Raw genomic sequence first — 27,622 nt, 5'->3', positions numbered from 1 at the left:
AGACCAAAAAGTTAGCGAATGTTATTTCAGGAATAGTGATGATGATACATGTTAGTCATTGTGCGGAGGGCTTTATGTGTGTATTATCACATTTAAACTTAGAGACTATCCATCTCCATTATAACATTTAAGAGACAAAGTTTCAGAGAAATTAACTTGCTCAGGGCTACACAGTTAGTAAGGGAAAGAGTTAGATGTTCAGGAATATATATATATATTGTTATATATATATAATATATATATATTGTTATATATATATAATATATATATATTGTTATATATATAATATATATATTGTTATATATATAATATATATATTGTTATATATATAATATATATATTGTTATATATATATAATGTATATATATATATATAATGTATATATATTTTAAAAAGTTCTTAAAAAGTTCTAGATTATATACATATATATTTTAAAGAAACAGAGTATTGTTCTTTTGCCCAGGCTTGACTCAAACTCCTGGGCTGAAGCAGTCCTCCCTCCTTAGCCTTCTGAGTAGCAGAGACTACAGGCGCAGGCAGTTGCACCAGTTAAAGGTTCTGGTTTTGATATACTGTTGCATACCTCATCAGGATCTAATGTAGCCTTTAACATAGACTTATTATGCAAAGAGAATAGGCAGTAATTCCCCACTGTTTATCAATTATTTGAGGCTAACTTTTTGCAGATGGGTATATTGTGCCACACCATCTTATGGGATGAGTAGAAATTGCCATAAACTTTCTGAAAAGGAATTTGTCAGTGAGTATCAAAATTCTGAATGTTTGGATATCTTTTGATCTAGCAATTCCATGTTTAGAAACATTTCCTCATGACATAATTGAACAAGTACATGCTGACGTATGTTATGTGATGCACGTTGACGCAGAATGATGGAGAAATAATTCAGAAACTACTTAAATGTCTAAGCCTGGGAGATTGGTTAAGTTAATTATGAATAATGGAATTATTCATTATAAATTATAATGGACTACTTACAGCTACTAAGAATGATAGTTTAGATATTATTGATGTAAATTGTTCATAATACATTGTTTAAATGGTAAAAGTAGTCTGTAAAACTGTAAAAGTATATTTATATGGTATGTTAAATGAAGTATATACATAATATATTGTATAAATGGTACAAGCAGTTTGCAAAACTGTAAGAATATGTTTATAGTACATTAGTATGTTGTAGAAGGAGATACATACATTGAAATGTTAACAGTGGTTGTCTCTGAATGGTAAGATTATGGGAAATTTTTCTTTGGTTGTATTTTCTAATTTTAAGTTTTAAAAGTTGAAAGCATAACAGCAACTGTGAGCCACAAGACAGGCTGGCGTGGTTTGTTGATTGATTTTAAAATCAATTTTCTAAGCCCTGTCACTTTTAGTGTTACAGGCTTTTGGTGGTTTGTAGTACTATTCCCAGTGAATCATAATTTGAAATTAACCATAATCTGTTTGTTGCAGCTCGTATATGAATTTTTCATACGATTTTTGGAAAGCCAAGAATTCCAACCCAGCATTGCCAAAAAATATATAGATCAGAAATTTGTATTACAGGTAAGCAAATTATTGTGGATGTGTGTATTTGTTTTCTAGTTAACACTTTATCTCATTTTCTAGTCATGTCTGTTAAAAAAATTTTGCAATGACAGTTATGTCAACCACAAAAATATATATAAACAGAAGTTAATTTCCATTACTGCCTATTAAAAGTAATAGGTACATTTAAGTTTATTTGTGGTAGAAATCAATTACATTTCAAATAGACAGGAATGCTAATGTCTAAATCCCTATAGTTTTCTCTTAAAATTTAATTATAAAGGAATTTCATGTATATAACCTTGGTTTGTGTGAATCTTCATATAGCTTAAAATTTTATATTTGCATAAGGATTCTTAAAGAACTGTGGTGTAGATCTGTTAAAACTGAGTAGGCAAGCTCAGACTTCAAAGCATGAGTAACCTGTAATAAATAATCAAAGTCAGGGTACTGATGAGATTTCATTGCTAGAAAATAGCACAGCTTAACATTCTAAAATTTCCCTAAAGGGATTAACTCTCATTCCTCCATTTGGAACATCTCCAGGAACACTTTTTTTCCTGACTCCTCATTGTACATGTTATAACCGTGGATTTTCCTTTTTACCTGGGACTTGGATGCTTTCATGGCACTGAAGTTTTAGATAACACTTCCTTGCTCCTGTTGTTGATATATTCATCTCTAAAAATGGATGCTTGAGCCACACTGGTGTAGCTCTTTTCTGAGTGGCATATGGGGCATCTAATGTAGGAAAGAATAAATGTTTATCTCCTAGTAAGCCAGTAAGAAGAATTTCAAATTTAAAACATTAATTTGATCTAGCCTGGGCAACAGAGCAAGACCCTGTCTCTAAAAATAAAATAAAAAATAAAACATTAATTTGGCAGGAAATTGATCTCCTGTGCCTTACTGGGAGGGGGCTGATAACCTTTGTGATCTCATTTCCTTCCTTAATTAAATTAATACATTTGGAATTTAGGATATGTAGGTTGAACCATACCCAATTTTTTGACTGTTTTTAACACTCAAAACAGCAGTTTCATAGGGTTCAATCCAACAGGGGCAGGCAAACTTCCAGAGAGCTGAGGGGCGTGGAGGCCTCTCCACATCCTAAGTAAGGCTGAGTGGAATGAAACTCAAAGTTCAGGTGTCAGCTCAGAGCTGAAAGGCGCTTTGGTGCCTTGCCTATGGGGCTCATTAGTACCTGTACACCCTATTCCCCTAGGTACATGGGACTGATCCTTGATCTTTACTTCACATTTAGAGTACTTTGGTACCACACTGTTGAATCCTGGCTCACACTTTAACATGAGAGGGTTTGGAAAAGTGAAGTCTGAAATAGAAATGGAGAGGTAGATAAATAGATGGATATGTGGATCATGGGGTAAATAGGGAAATTGGTATGGATTGCTATGCCAGGGAAGCATAATTTATTTCAAAAAAATGTAAGTAATACATAGTAGATCTACATTTTGTATTGGAAAGCCTTGCATGTATATAGTGCTGTCTAATTGTCAGAACACCTTTGCCTGCATTATTTGATTTGTACAACAATCTTGTAAAGTAGACATGGCTAAATTTTTATGCCCTCCCTTTCCCCCTGCCCCATTTTATGGATGCATAAACTGAGGTCTAGAAAGAGTGTCAAGTTTGCTCAAGCACATTTCGTATTCTGGTTTTCTGTCCATCGTGCCATGATGCCTCCTTGTGATTCCCTCACTGTAACTTGGAGTGACTTCGAGGGAGAAGTAGCCCTCACATCTGAACACTAATGAAATAATAGGGTTCTCCTATTTTTTGTGAATTAATGTGCCTGAGAAGATCAGATAGTAATTCTGTATTAGAGCCTGTATTTAGTTGACATGGAATCAGTAAATCCTATGGTCGTACTATGAAGCCAGTGCTTTTCTCACACAAAAAACATTCAGGGCTCAGCCTAGTGTGCTGTCCATGGTAGACGGTACTGAAGATAATGAAACTTATAATACGAAAACATCAGAGAAACCCAGATTTGGAAAGGACGTTTTTTGGGTTATGTATTCTAGTTCTTTAGCAAATTAGTCTCCTTTGAGACCCTTTTTCAGTGAAGAAAAGCCATATACACAGGCAGCTTGTTCCGTTTTTGTTAGGAAGTTCTTTTTTATGTTGAACCTGTCTATGCCTTGTACCCTTTGTCCTTATTCTCCTCAGAATAATATCTTAGTATATCTCTAGCCCAGACATAACCTTTCAGGTCTTAGAACACAGCTTTTGTGTTCACCCTTTGACTCTTTTTCTCTGCATCAGTGGTTGCAATTGAAATGCTCATAGCCTCACTCATAGTAAGTCTGAAAGCCGGGGGTCAGACAATAGGATGTAGACTGGTTCCTATTAAATGGGGCTTTGGCTACCCCTCTTCATTCAGTTATCCCCAGATTTTTCTCCTTGCCAACCCCCAAGATAAATAGAAATCCAGATTCTTCTGTTAAGTTTTCTGGTATTACTAAAATCCTGTGCAGAATGAACTAGCCCATTTGCCTTCTGGATCTAGCCTACCAGCTGTCAGTATGCACTTTCTCCTCCAGACTGAGTTCTTGGGTCTCATGGGTTAGTTTTGAAGTATCCTGGATGTGTCCATTTGTCCCCTAATATGACATCTATATCCCAACAGAATGCCCTGAGCCTGGTCAGCCCGGTGTGGCTTCAAGTTGGCCTTTTCATTCCCTTGTCATGACTCTAGGTTTCTTAAAGGAAAAGTCTCATGAGCATTTCTTGCTGTAGCATGACGTTGCCAACTTATGTTAAGCTTCTGGCTATAGCTGGCTTCTAGTTGAGCTTTCTGCATATTGCTGCATGTTTCTCTTCTTTTCTCGTTTTTAAACAAACAGGGTCTTGCTCTGTAGCCCAGGTTGGGCTCAAGTGATCCACCTCAGTCTTCCAAGTAGCTGAAACTACAGGTGTGCACTACCATGCCTGGCTTACTTATTGTTGGTTGTTACACAGTTTGCTTTTTTATCTAAGTGTAGTACTTGGCATATGTTCCTGTGGAATCATTTATCCCTTATTCATGTCTACCTTATTTACTGTGTCTTCCATCTTTATGACATCTGTGATCTAGATATGCTATTGGCCTCATCTAAGTCATTGATTAAAGTTGTTTAACTAGGATAAAACACTACCTGTTGGGTACAGTGTACACTATTGCGTATGGGTACACTAAAAGCCCGGACTTCACTGGCATGCATCTATTAGTCCATTTTGTGTTGCGGTAAAGAAATTCTTGTGGCTGGGTAATTTATGATGAAAAGAGGTTTATTTGGTTCATGGTTCTGCAGACTGTACAAGAAGCATGGCACTAGCATCTGCTTCTGGCGAGAGCCTCAGGAAGCTTATAATCATGGTGGAAGGCAAAGGGGGAGCATGTGTGTCACGTGTTGAGAGAGAAGCAAGACAGAGGGGGCGGAGGTGCCAGGCTTTTTTTTTTTCTTTCTTTCTTTTTTTTTTAACAACTAGATCTCACAGTAACTAATAAAGTGAGAACTCACTCATTACTTCAAGGACAGCACCAAGCCATTCATGAGGGACCCACCTCCATGATCCAGATACCTCTCACTAGGCCCCGCCTCCAACATTGGGGATCACATTTCAACACGAGATTTGGAGGGAACAAAACTCAAACTAGTATCAATGCAATATATCCATGTAACACAACTGCACTTGTCCTCCCAAAACTATAAAAATAAAAATAATTAAAAAAAAGAAAAAGTTGTTAAACTAGCCAGGGCTGAGATAGGAGCCTTTAGAAATTCCCTATATTATTTTAGAAATTCCCTATATTACACAACTTCATAATCAGTAATCTTTGAGTTTTATCCTTGATCCAGAAAGTTACTAGTACATTATCCTTCCTGCATTTCTTAATTTTGATTGTAAGGAGAACATAGAGACTATTAGATGCTGTGGTAAAAGCCAGGACTCTGTGTTTACAGCATTACTCTCATCTATAGGCCTTGTAACTTTATCATAAAAAGGAATGCCATTCATCTGCCATGTGGTATTAGTGAACGTCTAGAGCTAGTGCTGTTTACTGATGATCCTGCCCTAAGTGCTTGCAAACCATGGGTTTGTTCATCTGTCCTAAAATTTTGCCAGAGACAGGAAATAAGTGTCAGTAGTGAAGTTCATTTATATACTTTACATTTTCAGCCCCTTCCTCATTTTTCCAATTGTTGCCTTCTTTACTTTCCATCTGCTGGATCTGTTATAAATTTGACCTTCACGCCAGGGCTCACCCCAGTTCCTGAATGAATCGTGAAAGTGGCAAGCAGGGGTTTTGGCAGAATCAGCACCACCACCGAGAGCTTGATTGAAATCATCTGACCAATCAGTGCATTAACTTCCATGTTGGGAATAAGCCCTGGGTGCCTGTTAGCTCCCATTTTCCGGAATACTCTGCTCATTCATGTTGGTAACCTGTAAGTTGGCCTCCTGTCCTTTTCCTGACCCTTTAGTCTGCTGATGACTTACCTTCGTTCCCAATGCCTTCTTAGAGGGGGCCTTAATTTCTTAACTGGTTCTCTTGATATCCCTTCCTGGCCGGTTTGGTTCTGCTGGGGAGTGGGTGGGATCTTTGGGGCTTGAGGGATTGATGCTGATATTTTACCCCATTATCCCCCATCTCACTCACTCGTCCTCCTCTTTTCCACCATGACTTAACTGTCCTTGAATTGACAGGTCCTGCCAACCTCTGCACTCTGTAGTCGGGTCTTGTTCACACCCCTGCTTGTCCTTGCATTTTTCTGAACTCCACAGTCTCCCATGGTGCCACCTGGTCCTAGGGTGTTTCTCTTGGAAACCTACATCCTTTTCCTTTTGACAAATCAGGATAACGTTTACTCTGTTTCTTTTCTTTGGGCAGATTTCTATTTTCTGTGGGTTTTCAATGATCTCAAAAAAGATTCTTGGTAATCTCAGCTTAAAATTTCTTTCTTCAGTTAGACAGAATGTATTGTATCCATGAGATTTCAACTTATTTTCTGTAGCAGCTGAATATGTTCTTTGCAGTCAGTCTTCCGACTCATTCCTCTGTCAGTGAATACAAAAACAAAATACGAATTGAGCTGTTTTGCTATGACGTAGTGGAAAGTTAGGAAGCTTTGGACTTGAATATTGACTTCCCTATGTATTGTAAGTATATTTTAGGAGCTGAGAATGTGAGCTATGGGGTCAGAAGAAACTGCATACAAACTCTGGCTTCTCTGCCTACTTGCAGTACGACTTTCAGCAAGTTTGTATACCCGTTGTGTAAGCCTGAGTTTCCTCATTCATGACATGGGATAACAGGATAAATAAGATACTGTTAAGTAAAATAGGAGACACCTCAAAATCGACAGTTGTCAAATCTGCTTAGTTCACTTGGCAGCGTGGATACAAAGACAGGATCCTTGCCTTTAGTCTTAAACAGGTGACTGAAAACCTTGGGCACTTGATCCTTAGTGTCTTTTTCTATAAAATTACATTAAGAGTCACCTGTCACAACAAGTCACATCAAGTGGGCTTGTTATGAGATAAAATGAGATGACTTGTAAAAATGTCTATTGTTATCACCTATGGAGTATAGTAGTTGCTCATTAAATATTTATTCATCTTTTCGCACCCCCCTCATATATTATCTGGCCACATTGATAGAATGTATTATTTTTCTTGATTCCAATAATTTTATTTTTTTTAATTTATTTTTTTGAGACAGAGTCTTGCTCTGTTGCCCAGGCTAGAGTGCAGAGGTGCGATTTCAGCTCACTTCAACCTCCACCTCCCAAGTTCAAGCAATTCTTGTGCCTCAGCCACCTGAGTAGTTGGGATTATAGACGTGCACCACCATACCCAGTTAATTTTTGTTTGTTTGTTTGATTGTTTTTTTGAGACACAGTCTTGCTCTGTCACCCAGGCTGGAGTGCAGTGATGCAGTCTCAGCTCACTGCAACCTCCTCCTCCCGGGTTCAAGCAATTCTGCCGCCTCAGCCTCCCGAGTAGCTGGGATTACAGGCACTCACCACCACGACTGGCTAATTTTTTGTGTTTTTAGTAGAGATGGGGTTTCACTATGTTGGCCAGGCTGTTCTCAAACTCCTGACCTCATGATCCTCCCGTCTCAGCCTCCCAAAGTGCTGGGATTACAGACATGAGCCACCATGCCCAGCCCTAATTTTTGTATTTTTGGTAGAGACATGGTTTCACCATGTTGGCCAGGATGGTCTTGAACTCCTGTACTTAAGTGATCTGCCCACCTTGGCCTCCCAAAGTGCTGGCAATATAGGCATGAGTCACTGTGCCTGGCTTCCAATATTAATTTTAAAATCTTCATTTTTTGAAATAGAATTTTTAAAATGTATATGAAACTTAAAGAAGGCTTGAGTAAATGCAGAAATGTGGCATATTCCTAGATGGGAAGACTATCAGAAAGATGTTCATATAATCTCCAGATTATTTCTACATTAGTACAGTTCTAATTAAAATTACAATTTTTAAAAAACTTCAAATGTTTAGAGTTCATGAAATAAATTTTTGAAAAAGATGACTAATGATACTTATTAAATAATATACTACAAAGGAAAAGGTAAATTAATTAAAATGGTATGGCGTCGGAACAGGAGAATGGAACGTAATAGCACCTTAGGTGGAGATGACCCTGCTGAGTGTGCCATAAAACTCATAAGAAGTTGTACCAAATAAATGAATGAATAGACATATGAATAGATGGCTATATACACACATACATTAAATTGGCATAATTGTCCTGAAGAGGAAACCGATAGTATTCTATCAGCTTAAATTTAGACCCAGCAAGTCCACGAGAAACGATCAGATATGTACAAAAGATGTATATACAAAGGTATTGAATGCACCATTGTTAATAATTATTAGAAAATTAGAAAATAACTTTTGAAGTTCCTTAGTAGGAGGTAATTGAACTGTGGACATTCATATAGTGAAATATTCATCAGTTTGTAAAAAGAATGTGATTGACCTACTCATGATCTATTTTTAAGTGAAACATGCATTGTTATAGAACAGCATAATGTTTGAGCCTGTATCTGTTATTTTAGGGAAAAATAATGTTAGTATTTTTGTTTTAGTTCTTTTGTGCTGTTTTAACAAAATGCCTCAGACTGGGTAATTTATAAAGAACAGAAGTTTATTTCTTACAGTTCTGGAGGCTGGGAAGTCCAAGATCAAGGTGCTGGCATCTAACGAGTGCCATCTTACTGTGTGTGCCCTCACGTGGTGGAAGGCAGAAGGGCGAGAGAGAGTGAACCCAGGTCCCAAATCCCCTTTTATAGTGGCATTAATTTATTTATGAGGGCAGAGCCCTTATGACCTTGACACCTACCAAAAGGCCTTACTTCCCAACACTGTTTCATTGGGGATTAAATTCCTATCACATGAATTTTAGGGGAAACATTCAGACTATAGCAATATGCATTAATGATTTTGAAAGGAGTTCTACCAAATTGTCGTTAATTGGCTGGAAGGGGGTGATTATGTGTGATGATCTTCGCTTCCTGTTTTTTAGATATCTCTGTTTTTTACATTTAAAAAATAATGAGCATATATGTTATAATCAATAAGAATAATAAAAAATTTCATCTGCAAGTACATTCTCATTTTATTGCCTTGCAATTCTTCATAAACCTCAGCTGATTTTGTGCATTAGTCTTCCTGAGACTATTTTTGTAGGATAGCCCATTGTTTTATGCCCAGTATTCATTGCTTCCTTCCCTTCAGCATTTATATCTGCGCTTTTTAAAATCTAAAGCGCAAAGGAAAGCTTCCTGTGTTGCCTCAAGTGCCTTTTTCATTACCTTGAATTTTTCTTCCTCAGGGAACGGTATAGATTGGTGGTTAAGTGTACAGACTGATTTGAATTTGGGCTCTGCCATTTTTTTGGGTTTGACCTTGGACAAGTGACATAACTACTCTGTGCCTCAGTTTCCTCATCTAGAAAGTAGATGCAAAATATCCGTAATATAATCGCATTGTAAGGTTGTTGTGGAGATTTAACAACTAAATACCTATACAAGCTCTCAGAAGTATTCCCAACATGTGGTTCGTATTCAGTAAACGTTATGCTAGTGCTGTCACTAATATTTTTATTAGGATTTTTGTTTTGAGAACTTTCTTAAGCTGTGTTTTCTTTAATAGCTTCAGTCCATGAAATCATATAGTGTTAGCCTGTCATGTCTTACCTAGCACATTATGAATTATTTGAAATCCAACTCTTATTCTAAAGATCACTGATATCCATTGGACTCTACGTACATGGTTCTTCACAGGCTGTTGGGTTCTCTTAAGATGTTACATGGGTCTCCTGTGCCTCTGGATTCTTTTCAGTTCCACACTTTGCCAACTGATTTCCTTCAATCAGTGTTGGACATAAATGTTTATTAGTCCAGGAATGTATAATTTATAATGTGTGAAAACCAGGGATAGCTCATTTAAATCTTTACAGAGGACAGACAAATGGTACATAATGAAGTAGTGTGGGTGTGACCAAAGGAGTGATGGAAACTGTGGTGATTTAGAGAGCTTAGATCCTGTTGCCAATCCACTCCCAGAACGGTTGGTCTCTAGGTAAGTGAGCCAAGTATTGCTGGATCTTTTGGTTTTTCTTTTTTTTTTTTCTTTTTTTTTTTTTTGAGACGGAGTCTCGCTCTGTGGCCCAGGCTGGAGTGCAGTGGCCGGATCTCAGCTCACTGCAAGCTCCACCTCCCGGGTTCACGCCATTCTCCTGCCTCAGTCTCCCGAGTAGCTGGGACTACAGACACCCGCCACCTCGCCTGGCTAATTTTTTTGTATTTTTTAGTAGAGACGGGGTTTCACCGTGTTAGCCAGGATGGTCTCGATCTCCTGACCTCATGATCCGCCCGTCTCGGCCTCCCAAAGTGCTGGGATTACAGGCTTGAGCCACCGCGCCCGGCCCTCTTTTGGTTTTTCAAGAGAATCTGGAAAGCCATATTTTGGTAGGGCCAGACAAAGCAGTCTGTTGTTTTTCTTTTCTTTTTTTTTTTTTTGAGATGAAGTCTAGCTCTGCCACCCAGGCTGGATTGCACTGGCTCGATCTCGGCTCACTGCAACCTCTACCTCCCGGATTGAAGTGATTCTTCTGTCTCAGTCGCCCGAGTAGCTGGGACTACAGGCGCGTGCCACCACGCCTGGCTAATTTTTTGTATTTTTAGTAGAGAGGGTTTCACCATGTTGGGCAGACTGGTCTCGAACTCCTGACCTCGTGATCCGCCCCCCTTGGCCTCCCAAAGTGCTGGGATTACAGGCATGAGCCACCATACCCGGCCAACAGTCTGTCGTTTTTCATTCAAGGGTATTGAATGTTTTTGTTTGAAGTGTTTTGTTGTTTTTTTATCCTAGAATAGTATGACTGGCTCACTTGAATTTCATTGTGATTTTTATTAAATCTAGATTTACATAACCTGTAGCATTTTTTGTGTACTCACTTAAGTGTTTGCACAAGAAAGCTGTTAGAGATTTATCAAAGATAGTCAGTTCATTGCATAGTGCACTTTTGTCTGTGGTAATGTTGATTTTAGACTTAATTAACTTGGTAAACTGCCTTCTAGAGCTATGAGTATGTAGACTTGCCTAGGCTTATGGAACAATTTTGTCTATTATCAATAAAGATAATTTTCATCTGTATTGGGATGATTGGGAAAATGGTTGCTTTATGATCCCCCAACCGCTTGTTTAGACCCAAATGAATTGTCAAACCTTGTATTATTTCATTGGGTGGATTATTGTGGCAAGAGTTTAGCAACATATTTCTAAAGATTGCTTTCAACTACTCTGCAAATCTGAAACAGTCAGTGGTTGCTAAGAGACATACTATTCAAGTATCCCCGTAAACATATGTACTGCTGGAGATTGCTATTTAGTAATTTGTACTTCACATTTGCTGTTATATTTAGCTGAAAGGTGCTGTAATTATCATGTAAATTATGCAAATCATGCAAATCATTCAGCCTGTCCTTAAAAGTGACCTTTTGTTATTGTGTTTTTAAAAACTCAACACAAATTGGACATGAGATAAACCAACCTGTTAAAAAATTTTTAGTTCTAGACTGAAATAAATTCCACGAGGCCTTGAATCTCAGCTCCAATACAAATGAGTTTGTATTTTCCGACCGAGTTCCTTGAATGTGTCAAAATGTTTACATTTCCCTCCTACAGCCTGTAGCAAATAAGAGTTTAGAGCATTTATTTCTACCTGGAATTTTATGAGATAGCCGTTACCAATTACCAGTTAACAGCAGATCACCTCATCCTGTCCTGTCCAGTGTGTAACTCAAAAATCTTGTAAAAAGGGCTTTATTGCTCTGACTCCTGCATTCAGAGCCAGCTTCCTGGTTGTGTAATTTGTGCAGTTACACTGGGCCCTGTGCTTGGAAGGGCCCTGTGCTTGGTTTAGTGCTCTGCTCTTGCTGTCTTGAAACTCCTAATACTTTTTGAGCAAGGACCACTGTATGTTCATTTTGCCCCACAAATTATGTAGCTAGTCCCTGCCTGCTTCCCACTAAGTGCATCGTTATTTAGCACAATAGCTCTTTCTTGAATTGCTGACCAAACTGGTTGTCTTAAAAACTTAACTCATAAGGTTGTCTTGAAATAGATAGAATGCTCAAGGGGAAAAAAGTGAACTTCTTTGGTTTGTGGAAAGAATGCCTGAAATTAAATGGAGGAAAATAAAAGCGTGTGACTTGGTGGAGTTATTCATATTTGTACGCCTTACACTTTCGAAAGTTTTATATTGAATTTCCATAGGAGTCTTGGAGTCAGAATTGCCAGAAGCTGGTGATCGCAACCATTTGATCCCTTGTCCCCATTGTCCTTTCTCAGTGGTTGCCCCATAGGTTGCTTCGTTTCATACAGTGCATCCCTTGAGTCGATCTGATTCATTGGAGCCAGACTACCTTTGGCTCTGCCTTCTTTGTTCTGGGCTGTTTTCTCTGTATTTGGCCAAGGTGAAAGTATGAGGAAGGTAGTTTTCAGATAGTAGGAGAAAGTTGCAAACAAAGCCAGAAATGTGGACATCTGATTTGAGTGCTCTGTGGCACTTTGGACGAAAACATTTAGAGTACCAATTTTATCGGTTATCTACTTGAAGATTTCTGATGTTCTCTAAAATCTTACTTTACATGGAGTAGGGCAGGGTAATTATTTATTGTAGCAGAGAGGATCTGGGTTTTTTTTGCTCGAAATCTTTTGCTCTTAATGACTTTTAAAAATAGTTTTGATAATGCCTACTTTTAAAATTCAAATATGTTTATATGGTTTTTAATGAAAAATGGCAAATCTCTTGCCTCATCTTTCTCCAAACCAGAGTCCTGTTTCCTGGAGGTAACCACATTTAAGTCTTCCAGTTGTTTCTATATATTTATTTCCATCTTTCTAAACAGCATGCTTATACTGCTATTTCTTAACTTGTCATTTTAGATTTTATTTATGTCTGTCGACTTCCTACTGTAAGCCATTATGTATCTCCCACTATAACTCCCTCTCTACATCCAATGTTATATCACAAAATTTGAATGAATCAGATGATAGAATGAGTACTATTGTATACATGTTGTTCATTACAAGGCACATAATTACATTTCTTTTCTTGTAGAGCTTTTTTTTTAATTTTAGCCCTGGAAAATAGTTGCCTTATTTTTTACTTACTTTCCTGTGTATTCATCACTAGTATTAAGATATACTAGTGTATACCTTAATTCTGTGAGAGTACCATACAGCCCTTCTCAGTATGACCCACATATCAAGTAGTCTATCAGTTCCTTTTTTTTTTTTTCCCTTGGAGACCTTATTCCTGGAGCCCTGGTCATCCTGCTCTTATTGGCAGTGGTTGCTTGCTCTGGGCCACCCACACAGTCATCCCAGCACTTCCCTTTGCTGCCCTTCTACACTGTGTCCTTACTTGTTTAACTTCTTATTTGGTGGAACATACCTTCTAGATTCTTCCTAAAAAAGCATGAATGGGATGTAAATGTTCTGAGATCACTTGTCTGAAAATGTCTTTATTCTGCCTACTTTTTTTTTTTTTTTTTTTTTTGGAGACAGACTCTTGCTTTGTTGCCCGGGCTGGAGTGTAGTGGCACGATCTTGGCTCACTGCAACTTCCAGCTGCTGGGATTACAGGCGCATGCCATCACGCCAGGCTAATTTTTGTATTTTTAGTAGAGATGGGGTTTCACCACGTTAGCCTAGGCTGATCTCAAATTTCTGACCTCAAGTGATCAGCCCGCCTTTGTCTTCCAAAGTGCTGGGATTATAGGTGTGAGCCACTGTGCCCAGCCTGCCTACCTACTTGATTGACGTTTTGGCTAGGTGTAAATTTGGAACTTTCCCAGATGTTTTAAGGAATTGATCCATTGTTTTCCAGCCTCTAGTGTTGGTATTAAAAAGCCCTGCACCAGCTGAATGCCTTATCCTTTATAATGACGTGTCTTCTTTGTAACTTCTTTGAGATATTCTCTTTGTCCCCATGTCCAGAAAGTGATGTGCTTTGGTGTGGGTCTTTGTTCATTTATTGTGCAGAACACTTAATGGGCCATATCTGTATTGACATTCATGACTTTTTTTTTTTTCCTGGAAATTGAATTGAATTATTCCCCAGATAATTTCCTTCTGTTCATTTTCTATTTTTCTGTCTCCATGTCTTTCTAGATTGCTATTATGTATTGGATCTCCTGGTTTTAAAAATCTTCTATATATTATCTCTGTTTTTTGGTTGTATGTTCAGGGGTAGATTTGTTCATTTTAATGTTCTATTGCTTCTGCTAAAATTTTTGTTATATGTTGAACTTCTGAAAGCTTTTAAAAAATGTCCTGAATATTTACCTGAATAACAGCACTCTGTTTTATTTCAAGAATCCAGCATATTTGTTTATCTTTGAGGATGTTATAGTTTCCTTTTTGCAATTTTTTTGGTACTCCTAGCATTGTGCTTGTTTCCTCTGAGTTCCTTATAATTGTTTGTTGTGGTCTTTTATGTTAAAATATCTGGTGATCTTTGACTTCATAGCCATAATTACATGTTAGTCTACCGAAAAGTTGCTTAGAACTTGTGTATGTTACAGTGTGCACATGTGTGTTTATATTTGCATGGTGACACATGGCAACTGGTGACTTTGAATGGGATAACTGGTCAAGGACCTTGCCATTTCATTAGGAAACCCTCAGCTGTTAGCATATCTGTAGGTCTTTCCTCTTGAGGCTGTCAGTTTCTTCCAAAAGGGACTTTCTGATCTTCTGACTTACATAGCACTGGGAGCCTGGTCAGGGAAGAAAGCTGGCAAATATGTCCCTTTTAGGTATGCAGAGTTTTATTTCATCCCATTATTTCCAACAAGTGATTTACTTAACGTGTATGATGTCTCCAAGACTAGATACTTACTCATTCTCTCCAGACTTACATTGTAAATCATCAGTACACTACATGGGATCTGGGGGGTCTTCTACAGACTTTCAACCAGTCCTCCTGTTTTTAGCTATTTCTCACACCCTTACCATCAAATATATCTGGTGCCTTTAGTTTCTAAGCCTTTTAAGGGTTCTGTGGAGTGAACTGGCCTGCTTCTTGTTGGCTTCCTTCCCTGCTTGCAGAATGGAAAAACACTTAGCAGACTGGAGAAAGAGGAAACCTAAGATAGTTACCTCTTGTCATCCACTTCCATCTTTGAGAAGTCTACAAATAAGTCCAAATTTTCTCTCCAGTCCTCTCTATGCCAAGGCTTTCTTCTATTCTTATTCTTTCACTGTCATTTTAGGGAGGATTCAGGAGGAGAGAGGTTCAATTCCCCTGCCTAGCTAGAAGACCCTTACAGCCCTTTTTCATTTCACTCTTCTCATTTCATTGTAGATTTATGAGTTCAAAGAAAGGTTATTTGGCTAAATCACTATGTAGTTTATCCCTATTTGTGAGCTTCAAGAAGGCTGGTTTCTGTAAACTTGGAGTTAGTGTGTTGACAAGTCTGTCTTTCCTCTGTAATCACCTTGGAAATGCTCCAGCTTCTTAACTTCTTTTCTTTGACTACAAGCTGCCTGTTATATTATGGATGGCACAGTCCACTTAGGCATTTACAGGTGTGGGCGTATATTTCTTTTTTTGTGTGGAAGTGATTGGGACTATAGATATGACTAAGCACACTCATATTATTTTGTTTTGGAAATCAGAGCTCATCCTACTCCCCCTTTTTTTGGCCTGTGCACTATTATATTTCTGTCTCATGCATCATAAAATCATCAAAAGCATGTTCTACAGAGAAGCAGAAAAATAGTTTAATACTGTAGTTCATCTTTCTCATAGAACATGATACATTTAATATTTGTGGCTTTGTAAATATCTAAAGTTAGGCACCCGGCAATGCATTTTGTTTGAGAGCCTAATGAAAACATCAGTTAAACATTTCTTGCTTAATTATTATGTATTCATTAAACTCAAGATTAAGAGTATGCAAGGAAAGTTGATTCAAGTTTTGCTAATATTACACACCCTCAAACCTCCTCTTATGTTGGTTATAAGTTATTCATTAAAGCCTTTTGAAACACTTAAAAGTAGAAACCAAATTTAAAAAATAAAACTTACAAGGTTAATTATTTCTATTAGCCTTGGAATGGGATTGGGTCGATGGGTGGACTGGATGGGTGGATTAGAGAGCTTATGTCATTTGGAACTTTATTATAGATAAAGAGATATTGGGTCTATATGGGGCCTTTTTTTTTTTTTTTTTTTTTTTTTGCTAGCTGGAGCTACATGCCTTTCTTTCCTAGATAGAATGTTTTCCTGTGGAAATGAGTTAACTTGCCCATTGCCTCCCCTGATGGGCTCCACAATTGTTCTACAATGTGTATGTCCAGCAATGAGGACCATCGCTGGCACATAGAAAGAACTCAGTACGTATGTAGTTATTGTATTGCTGAATGGGCAGAGAGCGGTAGTTCACAACATCTTCTGTTTGGATAGGCTGCTAGTAAAAGCATGTACTATTGAACCTGTGAGGAGCACTCTTATCCCACTTCTAACTCCTCATTTCTTCATGGGTCGGCCTGGATGTCTCTTCCTTTAGAAGCCTTCCCTGATCACTCCACTTCTTCCAAATACAGCAGATGTGTCTGCTGTGTATTTATACAACATCCTGAACTACTTAACATGCTGTTTATTTAATTGTTTGTATTCCCCATTAGAATAGGCTCTGAGAAAGCAAAGACTGTATCTGTCTTGCTTATCATTGTATCCCTGACAGCTTGCCCACTGGCTGGCCCTTAATAAGCACACCATAAATGTTTACTTGAAATACTCATTTTTAAAATGAATGAATGAATGAATGAATGAATGATAGATGGATGGTGGATGGCATTGTGTAGCTAAAAATTGTGTCCTGTCTGTCTACCTATTTTTGAAGACCATCCTTTAGTTTGTGTTTCCTGCCATGTTTGAGGGGCCTTTTTTTTTGTCCATAACTTGTCCATAACTCTGTCTTTTATTTAAAGTAAAACACCAAACAAAAGCACATTCGATTATTGACCATGAAGTTTTAATTCTGCTGTCAGTCTCAACCTCATGTCTTAATCACCTGAGGTCAAACTTACATATGTCTTGATAGTCTTTTTGATGACGATGGTAGTCTGCTTTAATTTGTGTGCTATGTGCTCTTGAAATGTTTTGCTAGAAAGACACTAGAACCGAATTTTGCTTTATTTCCATGATGATGAATGTAAAAAAAAAAACAACTCAGTAACATTCAAACCGATTTCCAAGTTTGTTCTTCAGCCAGAGGAACTTGCACACTGACTTTTTGTAAAGGTAGCAGATTTATTGTGTTGTAATTCATACACCATAAAATTCGCCATTTTAAAGTTTCCAATTTAGTGGTTTTTAGTATATTTACAGAGTCATGCAACCATCACCACAGTATCATTGCGGGATGTTTTCATCATCCCCCGAAGAAATTCAGACCCATGGGAGGCTGAAGCAGGAGAATCTCTTGAACCTGGGAGGTGGAGGTTGCGGTGAGCTGAGATAGCGCCATTGCACTCCAGCCTAGTGACAGAGCAACACTCTGTCTCAAAAAAAAATCCAGACCTATTAGTAGCCACTCCCCATTCTGCTTTCTGCCACTGTGGATTTGCCTATTCTGGTTATTTCACATACATGGAATCATACATTGTATGGCCTTCTGTGTCTGGTTTCTTTTACTTAGCATGATGTTTGAAAGATTCATTCATGTTGTAACATGTATCAGTACTTTGTTCCTATTTATGGCTGAATAATATTCCCTGGCATCACATTTTGTTTATTAGCTGACAGATATTTGGGTTGTTTCACTTTTTAGCTATTGTGAATTTTGCTCCCATGAACATTTGTGTACACGTTTTTGTGTGGACATGTGTTTTCGGTTCTGTTGGATATATACATGAAAGTGGAATTGCTTAGTCATATGGTAACTCTGTGGGAGATTGAGGAACTGCCAAACTGTTTTCCAAAATAGCTGCACCATTTTACATTCTTACCAACAATGATGAGGGTTCCAGTTTCTCCATATCCTCGCCAACACTTTTTATTATCCCTCTTTTTCATTATAGCCTTCCATTGAGTATCTCCTTGTTGGGTTTTCTTTTTTTTGTTTCCAAGGTGGAGTCTTGCTCTGTTGCCTAGGCTGGAGTACAGCGGTGCGATCTCGGCTCACTGCAAACTCTACCTCAGGTTCAAGCAATTCTTCTGCCTCAGCCTCCTGAGTAGCTGGGAATACAGGCGTGTGCCAGCACGCCTGGCTAATTTTTGTGTTTTTAGTGGAGATGGGATTTCAGCGTGTTGGCCAGGCTGATCTCAAACCATCACCTCGTGATCTACCCCCTCAGCTCCCAAAGTGCTGGGATTACAGGTGTGAGCCAGGGTTTGCTTTTCTGTAATGATCAATAAAATAGAGCACTTTTCATGTGTTTATTGACCAAAATTTGTATACTTCCTTTGCGATTTAGCTGTTAAATAAAATCCTTTGTCCATTTTTAAACTGGGTTTTCTTCTTATTGTTGAGCTTTTAAAATTATTTTTTCTTGTTTTTTTTTTTGTTGTTGTTTTTGAGACAGAGTTTCTCTCTCTGCTGCTCAGACTGAAGTGCAGTGGCACGATCACGGCTCAGTGCAGTCTTGATCTCCTGAGGCTCAGGTGATATCCTCCCACTTGAGCCTCCCAAATACCTGGAACTACAGGCATGTGCCACCAAGCCTGGCTAATTTTTGAATTTCTTTGTAGAGACAGGATTTTGCCATGTTGCCAAGACCGGTCTCAAACTGCTGGGCACAAGCGATCCACCCGCCTCTGCCTCCCAAAGTGCTGAGATTGTAGGCGTGAGCCACCATGCCTGACCTAAAAGTTCTTTATATATTGTGGATACTAGTCCCTTATCAGATATATGGTTTATAAATACAGTTGACCTTGAACAGTGCAGATATTAGGGGCAGTGAACCCCTGAGCAGTTGAAAAGTATATGTATAACTTGACTTTCCAGAAACTTAACTACAAATAGCCTGCTGTTGACAGGAAGCCTTACTGATAACATAAACAGTTGAATAACACATATTTTGTATGCTATCTGTATTATATACTGTGTTCTTACAATAAAGCAAGCTAGAGAAAAGAAAATGTTAAGAAAATTATCAAGAAAAGAAAACACATTTTCTGTTCATTAATGGGAGGTAGGTCATCATAAAGATCTTCATCCTTGTGGTCTTCACGTTGCGTAGGCTGAGGAGGTTGGGAGGAAGAGGAAGGGTTGGTCTTGCTGTCTCAGGGTAGCAAGAGTGGAAGAAAAAAAAAATTTTTTTTTAAAAATTGAGACCGAGTCTTGCTCTCTCTCCCAGGCTGGAGTTCAGTGGTGCAGTCTCGGCTCACTGCAACATCTGCCTCCCAAGTTCAAGCAGTTCTCCTGCCTCAGCCTCCTGAGTTGCTAGGATTACAGGCACCCATCACGATACCCAGCTAATTTTTGTACTTTTAGTAGAGATGGGATTTCACCATGTTGGCCAGGCTGGTCTCAAACTCCTGACCTCAAGTGAACAACCTGCCTCAGCCTCCCAAAGTGCTGGGATTACAGGGGTGAACCACCACGCCCAGCCAAGAGTGGAAGAAAATTTGCATGCAAGTGAACTTGCACAGGGTCAGCTGTATCTTCTCCCAGTGTGTGCATTCTCTTTTCACTTTGTTGATGGTGTCCTTTGAAGCATGAATGGTTTCAATTTGGGGGAAGTCTAATTTATTTGTTTGTTGCTTATGGTTTGGGTCATATCTAAGAAATACCACCTAATCTAGGGTTATGAAGATTTATTCTTTTTTTTTTTTTATAATTTAGCTCTTAATTTTAGGTTGATTTCATTTTGAGTTAATCTGAATGTATGTTGTGAGGTAGAAGTTCAACTTACTCTTTTGCATGTGGATATGCTGTTGTTCCAGCACCATTTGTTGAAAATGCTATTCTTTCCCCATTGAAATGACTTGGCATTCTTGTTGAAAATCAGTTGACCATAAATGTGAGGGCTTATTTTGGGGCTCTCAATTCTATTCCATTAATCTGTATGTCTGTCTTTATGCCAGTACCACACTGTCTTGATTACTGTATTTGGACTAAGTTTTGAAATAGAGAAGTGTGAATCTTTCAAGTTTTGTTTCCCTCAAGAGTATTTTGGCTCTTCTGGCTCTCTTGCATTTCCATATTAATTTTAGTATCAGCTTGTCAATGATACAAAAACAAAGCAGCTGGAATTTTTGATAGAGATTGAGTTGAATCTGTTGTGCCCACTGGCATTTGGCTGAAACTTTAGCTTGTTACCTCTTTTGGACTAGTTGCATGGACTTCATTTTGAGCACATAGATGTGATGTTATCAGGATTTGGTTATTAACTTTAGATTACAAATGTTTGGGAACTTAAACATGTTATCCATGGCTGGGCATGACCAATATGGCGAAACCTCATCTCTACTAAAAATACAAAAAGTTAGCTGGGTGTGGTGGCAGGTGCCTGTAGTCTCAGCTACTCGGGAGGCTGAGACAGGAGAATTGCTTGCTTGAACCCAGGAGGTAGAGGTTGCAGTGAGCTGTGATCGTGCCACCACTCCAGCCTGGGCAACAGAGCAAGACTCTGTCTCAAAAAAAAAAAAAAAAAGAAAAACAAAACTTTTTCACATATAATATAAGTACGGAAATAATCAACGTTCACTTCGATGACTGTTTACAGAGTGAGCACACCTACGTAACAAGAGTCCGGATCTAAAAAGGACCGTTGCCAATATCATTGAGACTTTTCGATGCTTGCTTTGATTCAGAATTTTTTCATTTTCCTGGATGTTCTAGTAGAGCTGAAGGCTTATCCTTTTTTTTTTTTTTTTTTTTAAAGACTGAGTCTCGCTCTGTCACCCAGACTGGAGTGCAATGGTGCGATCTCGGCTCACTGCAACCTCTGCCTCCTGGGTTCAAGTGATTCTTCTGCCTCAGCCTTCTGAGTAGCTGTGATTACAGGAGCCCACCACCACACGTGGCTAATTTTTGTATTTTTACTAGAGACAGGTTTTCACCACGTTGTCCAGGGTGGTCTTAAACTCCTGACCTCAGGTGATCCACCTGCCTCGGCCTTCCCAGGTGCTGGGATAACAGGCGTGAGTCACCACGCCCAGTCAGCTTATTTTAACTGTGTATTTGGAATATCAGTAGGTAGCATAGTGAAGTGGTTGAGATCATGGACTTTTGGCCTCAACTGCTGGGATTCAAATTCTAGCTTTACCACCTATTAGCTGTGAGACTGTGGGCACATTTCTTTTTTTTTTTTTTTTTTTGAGACGGAGTCTTGCTCTGTCGCCCGGGCTGGAGTGCAGTGGCCGGATCTCAGCTCACTGCAAGCTCCGCCTCCCAGGTTTACGCCATTCTCCTGCCTCAGCCTCCCGAGTAGCTGGGACTACAGGCGCCCCACCTCGCCCGGCTAGTTTTTTGTATTTTTTAGTAGAGACGGGGTTTCACCGTGTTAGCCAGGATGGTCTCGATCTCCTGACCTCGTGATCCGCCCGTCTCGGCCTCCCAAAGTGCTGGGATTACAGGCTTGAGCCACCGCGCCCGGCCTTGGGCACATTTCTTAACCCTTATGTGCCCCAGTTTCCTCTTTTGTAAAAGGGGGACAAAACTACCTCATCGGGAGGATTAATATGTAGATTGCGTGGAAAATTGCCTAATGATCACAGTAAGTGCCATATGTGTATTAGCTATTATTCATATTATTACTTTTATTGTTGTTATTTTGTATTTGTATTTCTTTAGTGGAATATAAGCTCCTTCTCTGACTTGTTTATCATGATATGCCCAAAAACTAGCACTGTGCCTGGCACATAATAGATATTCAACACATTTTTGAGGAAAGAAGGAGGGGATTTTAAATAATAGAATTCCTAAATCCTTTTCTGAAACTGCCTTTGACAGCTGTAATGTCTCATTTACAACAGCTTCTGGAGCTATTTGACAGCGAAGACCCTCGGGAACGGGACTACTTAAAAACAGTCTTACACAGAATTTATGGCAAGTTTCTTGGTCTTAGAGCATTTATCCGAAAACAGATTAACAATATTTTTCTAAGGTAAGTGGAGGGTAATGGGGGAATAAAGAGAAGCAAAGTTGGTGTTTTTATGGAAGTATTAAGTAAATCTCAAATATCTGAAAACAGTATACTGACTTCTCTTTTTCCCTTTCTGCCTTCCTTCCTTCATTCTCCTGTCCTCTCTCCTTCCTCTCCCTCTACCCGCTTCCCCCTTCTCTCTTCCCCCATCTTCTCCTCCCACCCTCTTCCTCCTCTATTCTTCTTCCTCTCCCCCTCCTCCCCTCCCTCTCCTTCTTCTCTACCCCTCCTCTCCCTCTACTTTCCCCCTCCTCCTCCCTCTCTCCTGCTTTCCTCCTCCCCCTTCTCCTCCTCCTCCTCTCCTCCTTTCTTCTCCTCCTCCTCTTTTCTCCCCTCTCCTCCTCCTGTCTTACTTCCTCTCCTTCTCTCCTCCACCATCTTCTCCTCTCCTGGCCCCTCCCCCTTCTCCTCTGCTTTTCCTTCCTCTCCTCCTCTCTTCCCCCACCTCTCCCCCCACCTCTCCCTCCCCCATCTTCCCCCCTCTTCGTCTCTTCCCCCCCTTCCTCTCTTCACCCCTCTCCTCTTCCCCCCTTCCCTTCTTTTCTTCCCTCTCCCCCTTCTCTTCTCTTCCCTCTCCTCCTCTCTTCCCCCTCCTCCTCCCTTCTCCCTCTGCTCCTCCTCTTTTCCACCCTCTCCTCCTCTCCTCCCCCCTCCTCCTCCCTCTCCTTCTCTTTTCCCCTCCTCTTCTCCCCCTCTCTTCCCATCTTGTCTTCCCTCTCCTCTTTTCCCCTGTCTCTCCCCCATCCCTTGTCTCCCCTCTCTCCTCCTCTTTTCCCTCCTCTCCTCCTCCTCTCTTCCTCCTCCTCCTCCTTCTCCCCCTCTTCCCCCTTCTCTTCCCTCTCCTCCTCTCTTCCCCGCTCTCCTCGTCCTCCCCCTTCTCGTCCTCCCCCTTCTCGTCCTCCCCTCCTCTTCCTCTTTTTCTCCCTCCCTTCTCCTCCTCCTCTCCTCCTTTCTCCTCCTGTTTCTTCTCTTCTCTCAGGTTTGTTTATGAAACAGAACACTTCAATGGTGTAGCTGAACTGCTGGAAATATTAGGAAGGTGAGCACGGTTTTTCTAATTGCTAATTTCAGGTGAATGTTATTTTAAAAATTAGGTTCAGGTGGCACCAGGAGATGCTCACCTAGTTCTCTTGCTGTATGTACATTGGGTCTCTGTCATTTGTGCCTGTTAGCATATTTTCCAACTGACTGTACAAGACACAATTTCATTTCCCTTCTTCCACAATTGTGCATTGCCAGTTCCACTGGAATGACTGAAAGAGCTAACAGTTCATTCATTACTAGAAAGATGATACATCTAATTATGGTCGGGCCAGTTACTCCAAAACATCTTATTCTCATTAGTTTTTAGGCTATCTGGTCCTTTGCCTTATCTGTTGAAAGCAGGTTGATAATAATTGGAAGGATTGCCATTTTCAAAGGAGTTGTGTATCCGGGTATAGTCCTTGAACAGCTGCTGCTTGGAGTAGTGGAATGAATTGGAAAGAGCTGTGGTCTAAGTTTCTACACACAAGGAAGAATAATGTAGCTGGACAACGTGATTACTTAATCTTTTCTCCTAACATGAAGAGAAAAAGAAGGTGAAGTCACACAGCTTTCTCTCAGTGACTTTCCTAGGCTGGGCAGCGGTTTCAGGAATGAGAAGGAATGATACCTGGAAATGGAAAAGGTCATATTTAAGGCGGAAGCAAGCAAGGCGGGCCATTATTTGGAGAAGGAAAAGGGAGGGAAAATAAAGGGTTTTGATAAATAACTTTTGGAAACCATCTGACTAATTTTAGGAGCACAGGAGCCTTTGTTGGGTGATCAGAAGCAAATTTTCTTCTCTTAAATTTCCTTCCAACTTATTGTATGCCTTGAAGTCATTGAGAAATCCTGGCTGGGTGTGGGGGCTCACGCCTATTATCCCAGCACTTTGGGAGGCCGAGGCGGACAGATCACTTGCTGCGGTTAAGAATTCTAGACCAGTCTGGACAACATGGTGAAACCCCGTCTCTACTAAAAATACAAAAAAATTAGCCAGGCATGGTGGTGGGTGCCTGTCACCCCAGCTACTCGGGAGGCTGAGCATGGGAATGGCTTGAATCCCAGAGGTGAAGGTTGCAGTGAGCTGAGATTGGTCCACTGCACTCCAGCCTGGGCAATAGAGCAAGACTCTATCTAAAAAAAGAAGAAAAGAAAAGAAATTCTGAATGCCACTGGGGTGGGTATTATGTTGTTTTGTACAAACAAACTGATTAAGTTTAACTAATATCACAAGAACAGTTTGTCTCAGTTTAACTTGTTGTGGTAACATTGCTAATTTGTGTCTCTTTTTTCTCCCTAGTATTATCAATGGCTTTGCTTTACCTCTTAAGGCAGAACACAAACAGTTTCTGGTGAAAGTATTGATCCCCTTACACACTGTCAGGAGCTTATCACTCTTCCATGCACAGGTAGGAGGATTTTGTACAACTACTTTTAGAAGCCAAATAAAAATTTTGCTAACTCATTGTTTTTTTGATATTGATATAGCCTTTTTTTTTTTTTGGAGATGGAGTCTCGCTCTGTTGCCCAGGCTGGAGTGCAGTGGCACAGTCTTAGCTCACTGCAGCCTCCGCCTCCCTGGTTCAAGCGATTCTTCTGCCTCAGCCTCCCGAGTAGCTGTGACTACAGGCGCGCACCCCCACGCCTAGCTAATTTTTGTATTTTTAGTAGAGACGGGGTTTCACCATGTTGGCCAGGATGGTCTGCATCTTCTGACCTCGTGATCCGCCCACCCTGGCCTCCCAAAGTGCTGGGATTACAGGTGTGAGCCACCGTGCCGGGCCTATAGCCTTCATTCCTAAAGGAAAGAGACTTATTAAAGTTTAAAATACTCCATGAGGGAAATAAAAATGTATGCGTTTTTTTCTATGCACAGTAGAATCATGGAAATATTTTTAAAGTGGGAGGAGCCCTTGTTTGGTCATTTTATTTTACAGAGAACTTAGATGACTTGCCCAAGTGCACACAATAACATACTGAACATATTACATATAATAAAATGCACAGGAGCCTAGCAGATGTAGATCTTTGGACTATGTAATCATGTTTTAATGTTCTTGAATATTTTGTTCCATCCTATTTGCATTAGTCTATCAGTTGCCCTTTTTGCCTCCTGTTCTAGGTCACTCACCACATCTTTATCACTTTCTACACATAAACACTCTCACAAGTAAACAAATCAATCAGTATTTTCACATTTTTTTTCCCTTTAAGCCTTCATCACTTTAAAAAGCATACACTGTCTTGTCCGCATTCTAATTTTTGTGCTAACACTGCCTTGCATGGTCAGTATGTCACTGGGGGTAGATAAATTATTGGGTAGTGTTTTAAATTTTGGATAGGAAAATTTTAAATACGACTAGACTCTGACTCCTTCTTACCCCCATTGGGAAGGTTTTGAGGTTGCATAAAAACGTAACACATTTTTCTAAGCACTGTTCCTCTTTAAATGTGAAATTCTGTATTTCGAGGAAAAATTAATCCATATGTTTCTAATTTAGAACACCATCAGAATGGTCTTTTGCAAGAGTGGTTTTCTTGTCCGAGAATCTTTGCAAGCCCTTTTACAAATCTTGCCTTTGGTTTTGAAATGGGATATCATATTTCATGATTATTATTTTAAACAATCTTAGTTAGATGCGTTAGTACCAGATGTAGAAATATTCTTCCATTTCTCCAGGTTCTGACTGGCAGGTACAATCTTTCATCTCCTCGTGAAACTGCTTTAGTTTGCATGTGCCATTTCAGGCAATTGGCAAAGTTTTTTATTAAGTGCTTATTTCCCATAGAGGACTCTTGTGGAACTACAGTAAAACTTAGTACTGTTGATATTAGCAAAGAGAGAAAGGAAGCCCCTGAGATGTAGCTCAAAGTGTATGTAGGTGAGATAATTCCACAATATGCTGAGTATGATGTCTCACCTCTGCTTTTCATTAGCTGCATACTTCATGTCCTAATACTTTTTTTAAAAAAAAATTCCCTGGAGCCATGTTAATATTAGTCTTTGGCTTGAAAAAGTAGTTTCTTATTTTGCTTTATATAGATTTTATTTTTATGATAATTAAAATGAATTGAATGTGAAGTTATTAAAACCAGTCTGGAAACCTTTTAGGAAGTTTTAATATTATATCTTTTGAGCCCTTACTGTATAGAATTTAAAATTTTGCCTTTTATTTTTTACTCAGCTGGCATATTGTATAGTACAGTTTCTGGAGAAAGATCCTTCACTCACAGAACCAGTAAGTCTTTCTTCCATAATTTCAAAAACTTCACAAAAATTACCTTTCCCAGAAATATATATGAAAAATTAAGTGCCATTTGTTTTTCTCCTTTTCATTTTAGGTTATTAGGGGGTTAATGAAATTTTGGCCTAAAACATGTAGTCAAAAAGAGGTAAGTGTTTACTGTCAGAGAGTGTTCATAGTTTACTGAGTATTTTACTGAGTGCCAAGCATTGGGCTAAGCATGTGTAAAACCACATCATCAGGGCCAAGCATGGTGGCTCACGCCTGTAATCCCAGCACTTTGGGAGGCTGAGGTGGGCAGATCACTTGAGGTTGGGAGTTCGAGACCAGCCTGACCAACATGGAGAAACCCCATCTCTACTAAAAATACAAAATTAGCCGGGCGTGGTGGCACATGCCTGTAATCTCAGCTATCCAGGAGGCTAAGGCAGGAGAATCGCTTGAATCCGGGAGGTGGAGGTTGCAGTGAGCCGAAATCGTACCATTGCACTCCAGCTTGGGCAATAAGAGTGAAACTCTGTCTCAAAAACAAGACAAAACAAGCAAAACACAACAAAACAGCATCATCTCATTTAAACCTCATTGTAACTCTATAAGGCAGCGCTGTCAAAACTCTTGTTTTACTAGTTTTGAAACTGTTAGGTTAAATAGCCTGCCCCAGTACACTAAGTAAGTACAGATGATTAGGCCCTAACTCGCCTGCTTAACTCCTGAACCCTGGCTTTTTATTCACTGTGCTATTCAGCCTCAGGTAAGGCCAGGCCAGGCTCCAATCGTGTGTCCAGTTGTCTAGCTTTGTTGATGTTCCCTTCCTAGTGGCCCCGTTCATAAATTGAAGGTTTTGCTGTCACTGTAGAAAGATGCTAGAGCAGCCTGCCCAAATACTCACTTTAAAGCATAGTATAGCTGGATCTTACTGTGTCATCTTAGGATAGACAACAGACCTTTAGTTTCAACCATTCACAAATTACCCTGGAGGGTTCAGACCTACAATCATTTGTACCTTTGCTGAGAACTCACCAGGCAGGTGCTACTTTGTGAGGTTGCTTTAGGGTAGTGCGTGAGTTTCTTAGCTGGATGTGAGCCTAACTGAGCACCAGAT

General features: G+C 39.6%; 1 protein-coding gene across 9 annotated transcripts in view; it reads left to right on the top strand.

The window, feature by feature from the left end:
• PPP2R5E (protein phosphatase 2 regulatory subunit B'epsilon) overlaps positions 1–27,622 on the top strand; it is a 169,967-nt gene that overhangs the window by 125,981 nt on the left and 16,364 nt on the right. For all 9 annotated transcript variants that reach the window (XM_077938159.1, XM_015143841.3, XM_077938161.1 and 6 more), the window contains 6 exon segments: positions 1,475–1,567; positions 22,080–22,210; positions 23,229–23,288; positions 24,576–24,684; positions 26,461–26,514; positions 26,618–26,668. In XM_077938159.1, the coding sequence (XP_077794285.1) occupies positions 1,475–1,567; positions 22,080–22,210; positions 23,229–23,288; positions 24,576–24,684; positions 26,461–26,514; positions 26,618–26,668 (498 nt within the window).

Source organism: Macaca mulatta, chromosome 7, assembly GCF_049350105.2.
Source record: "Macaca mulatta isolate MMU2019108-1 chromosome 7, T2T-MMU8v2.0, whole genome shotgun sequence".
Classification (NCBI taxonomy): domain Eukaryota; kingdom Metazoa; phylum Chordata; class Mammalia; order Primates; family Cercopithecidae; genus Macaca; species Macaca mulatta.
The sequence above is the reverse complement of the archived record's forward strand: the minus strand, read 5'-3'. Positions and strand labels throughout refer to the sequence as shown.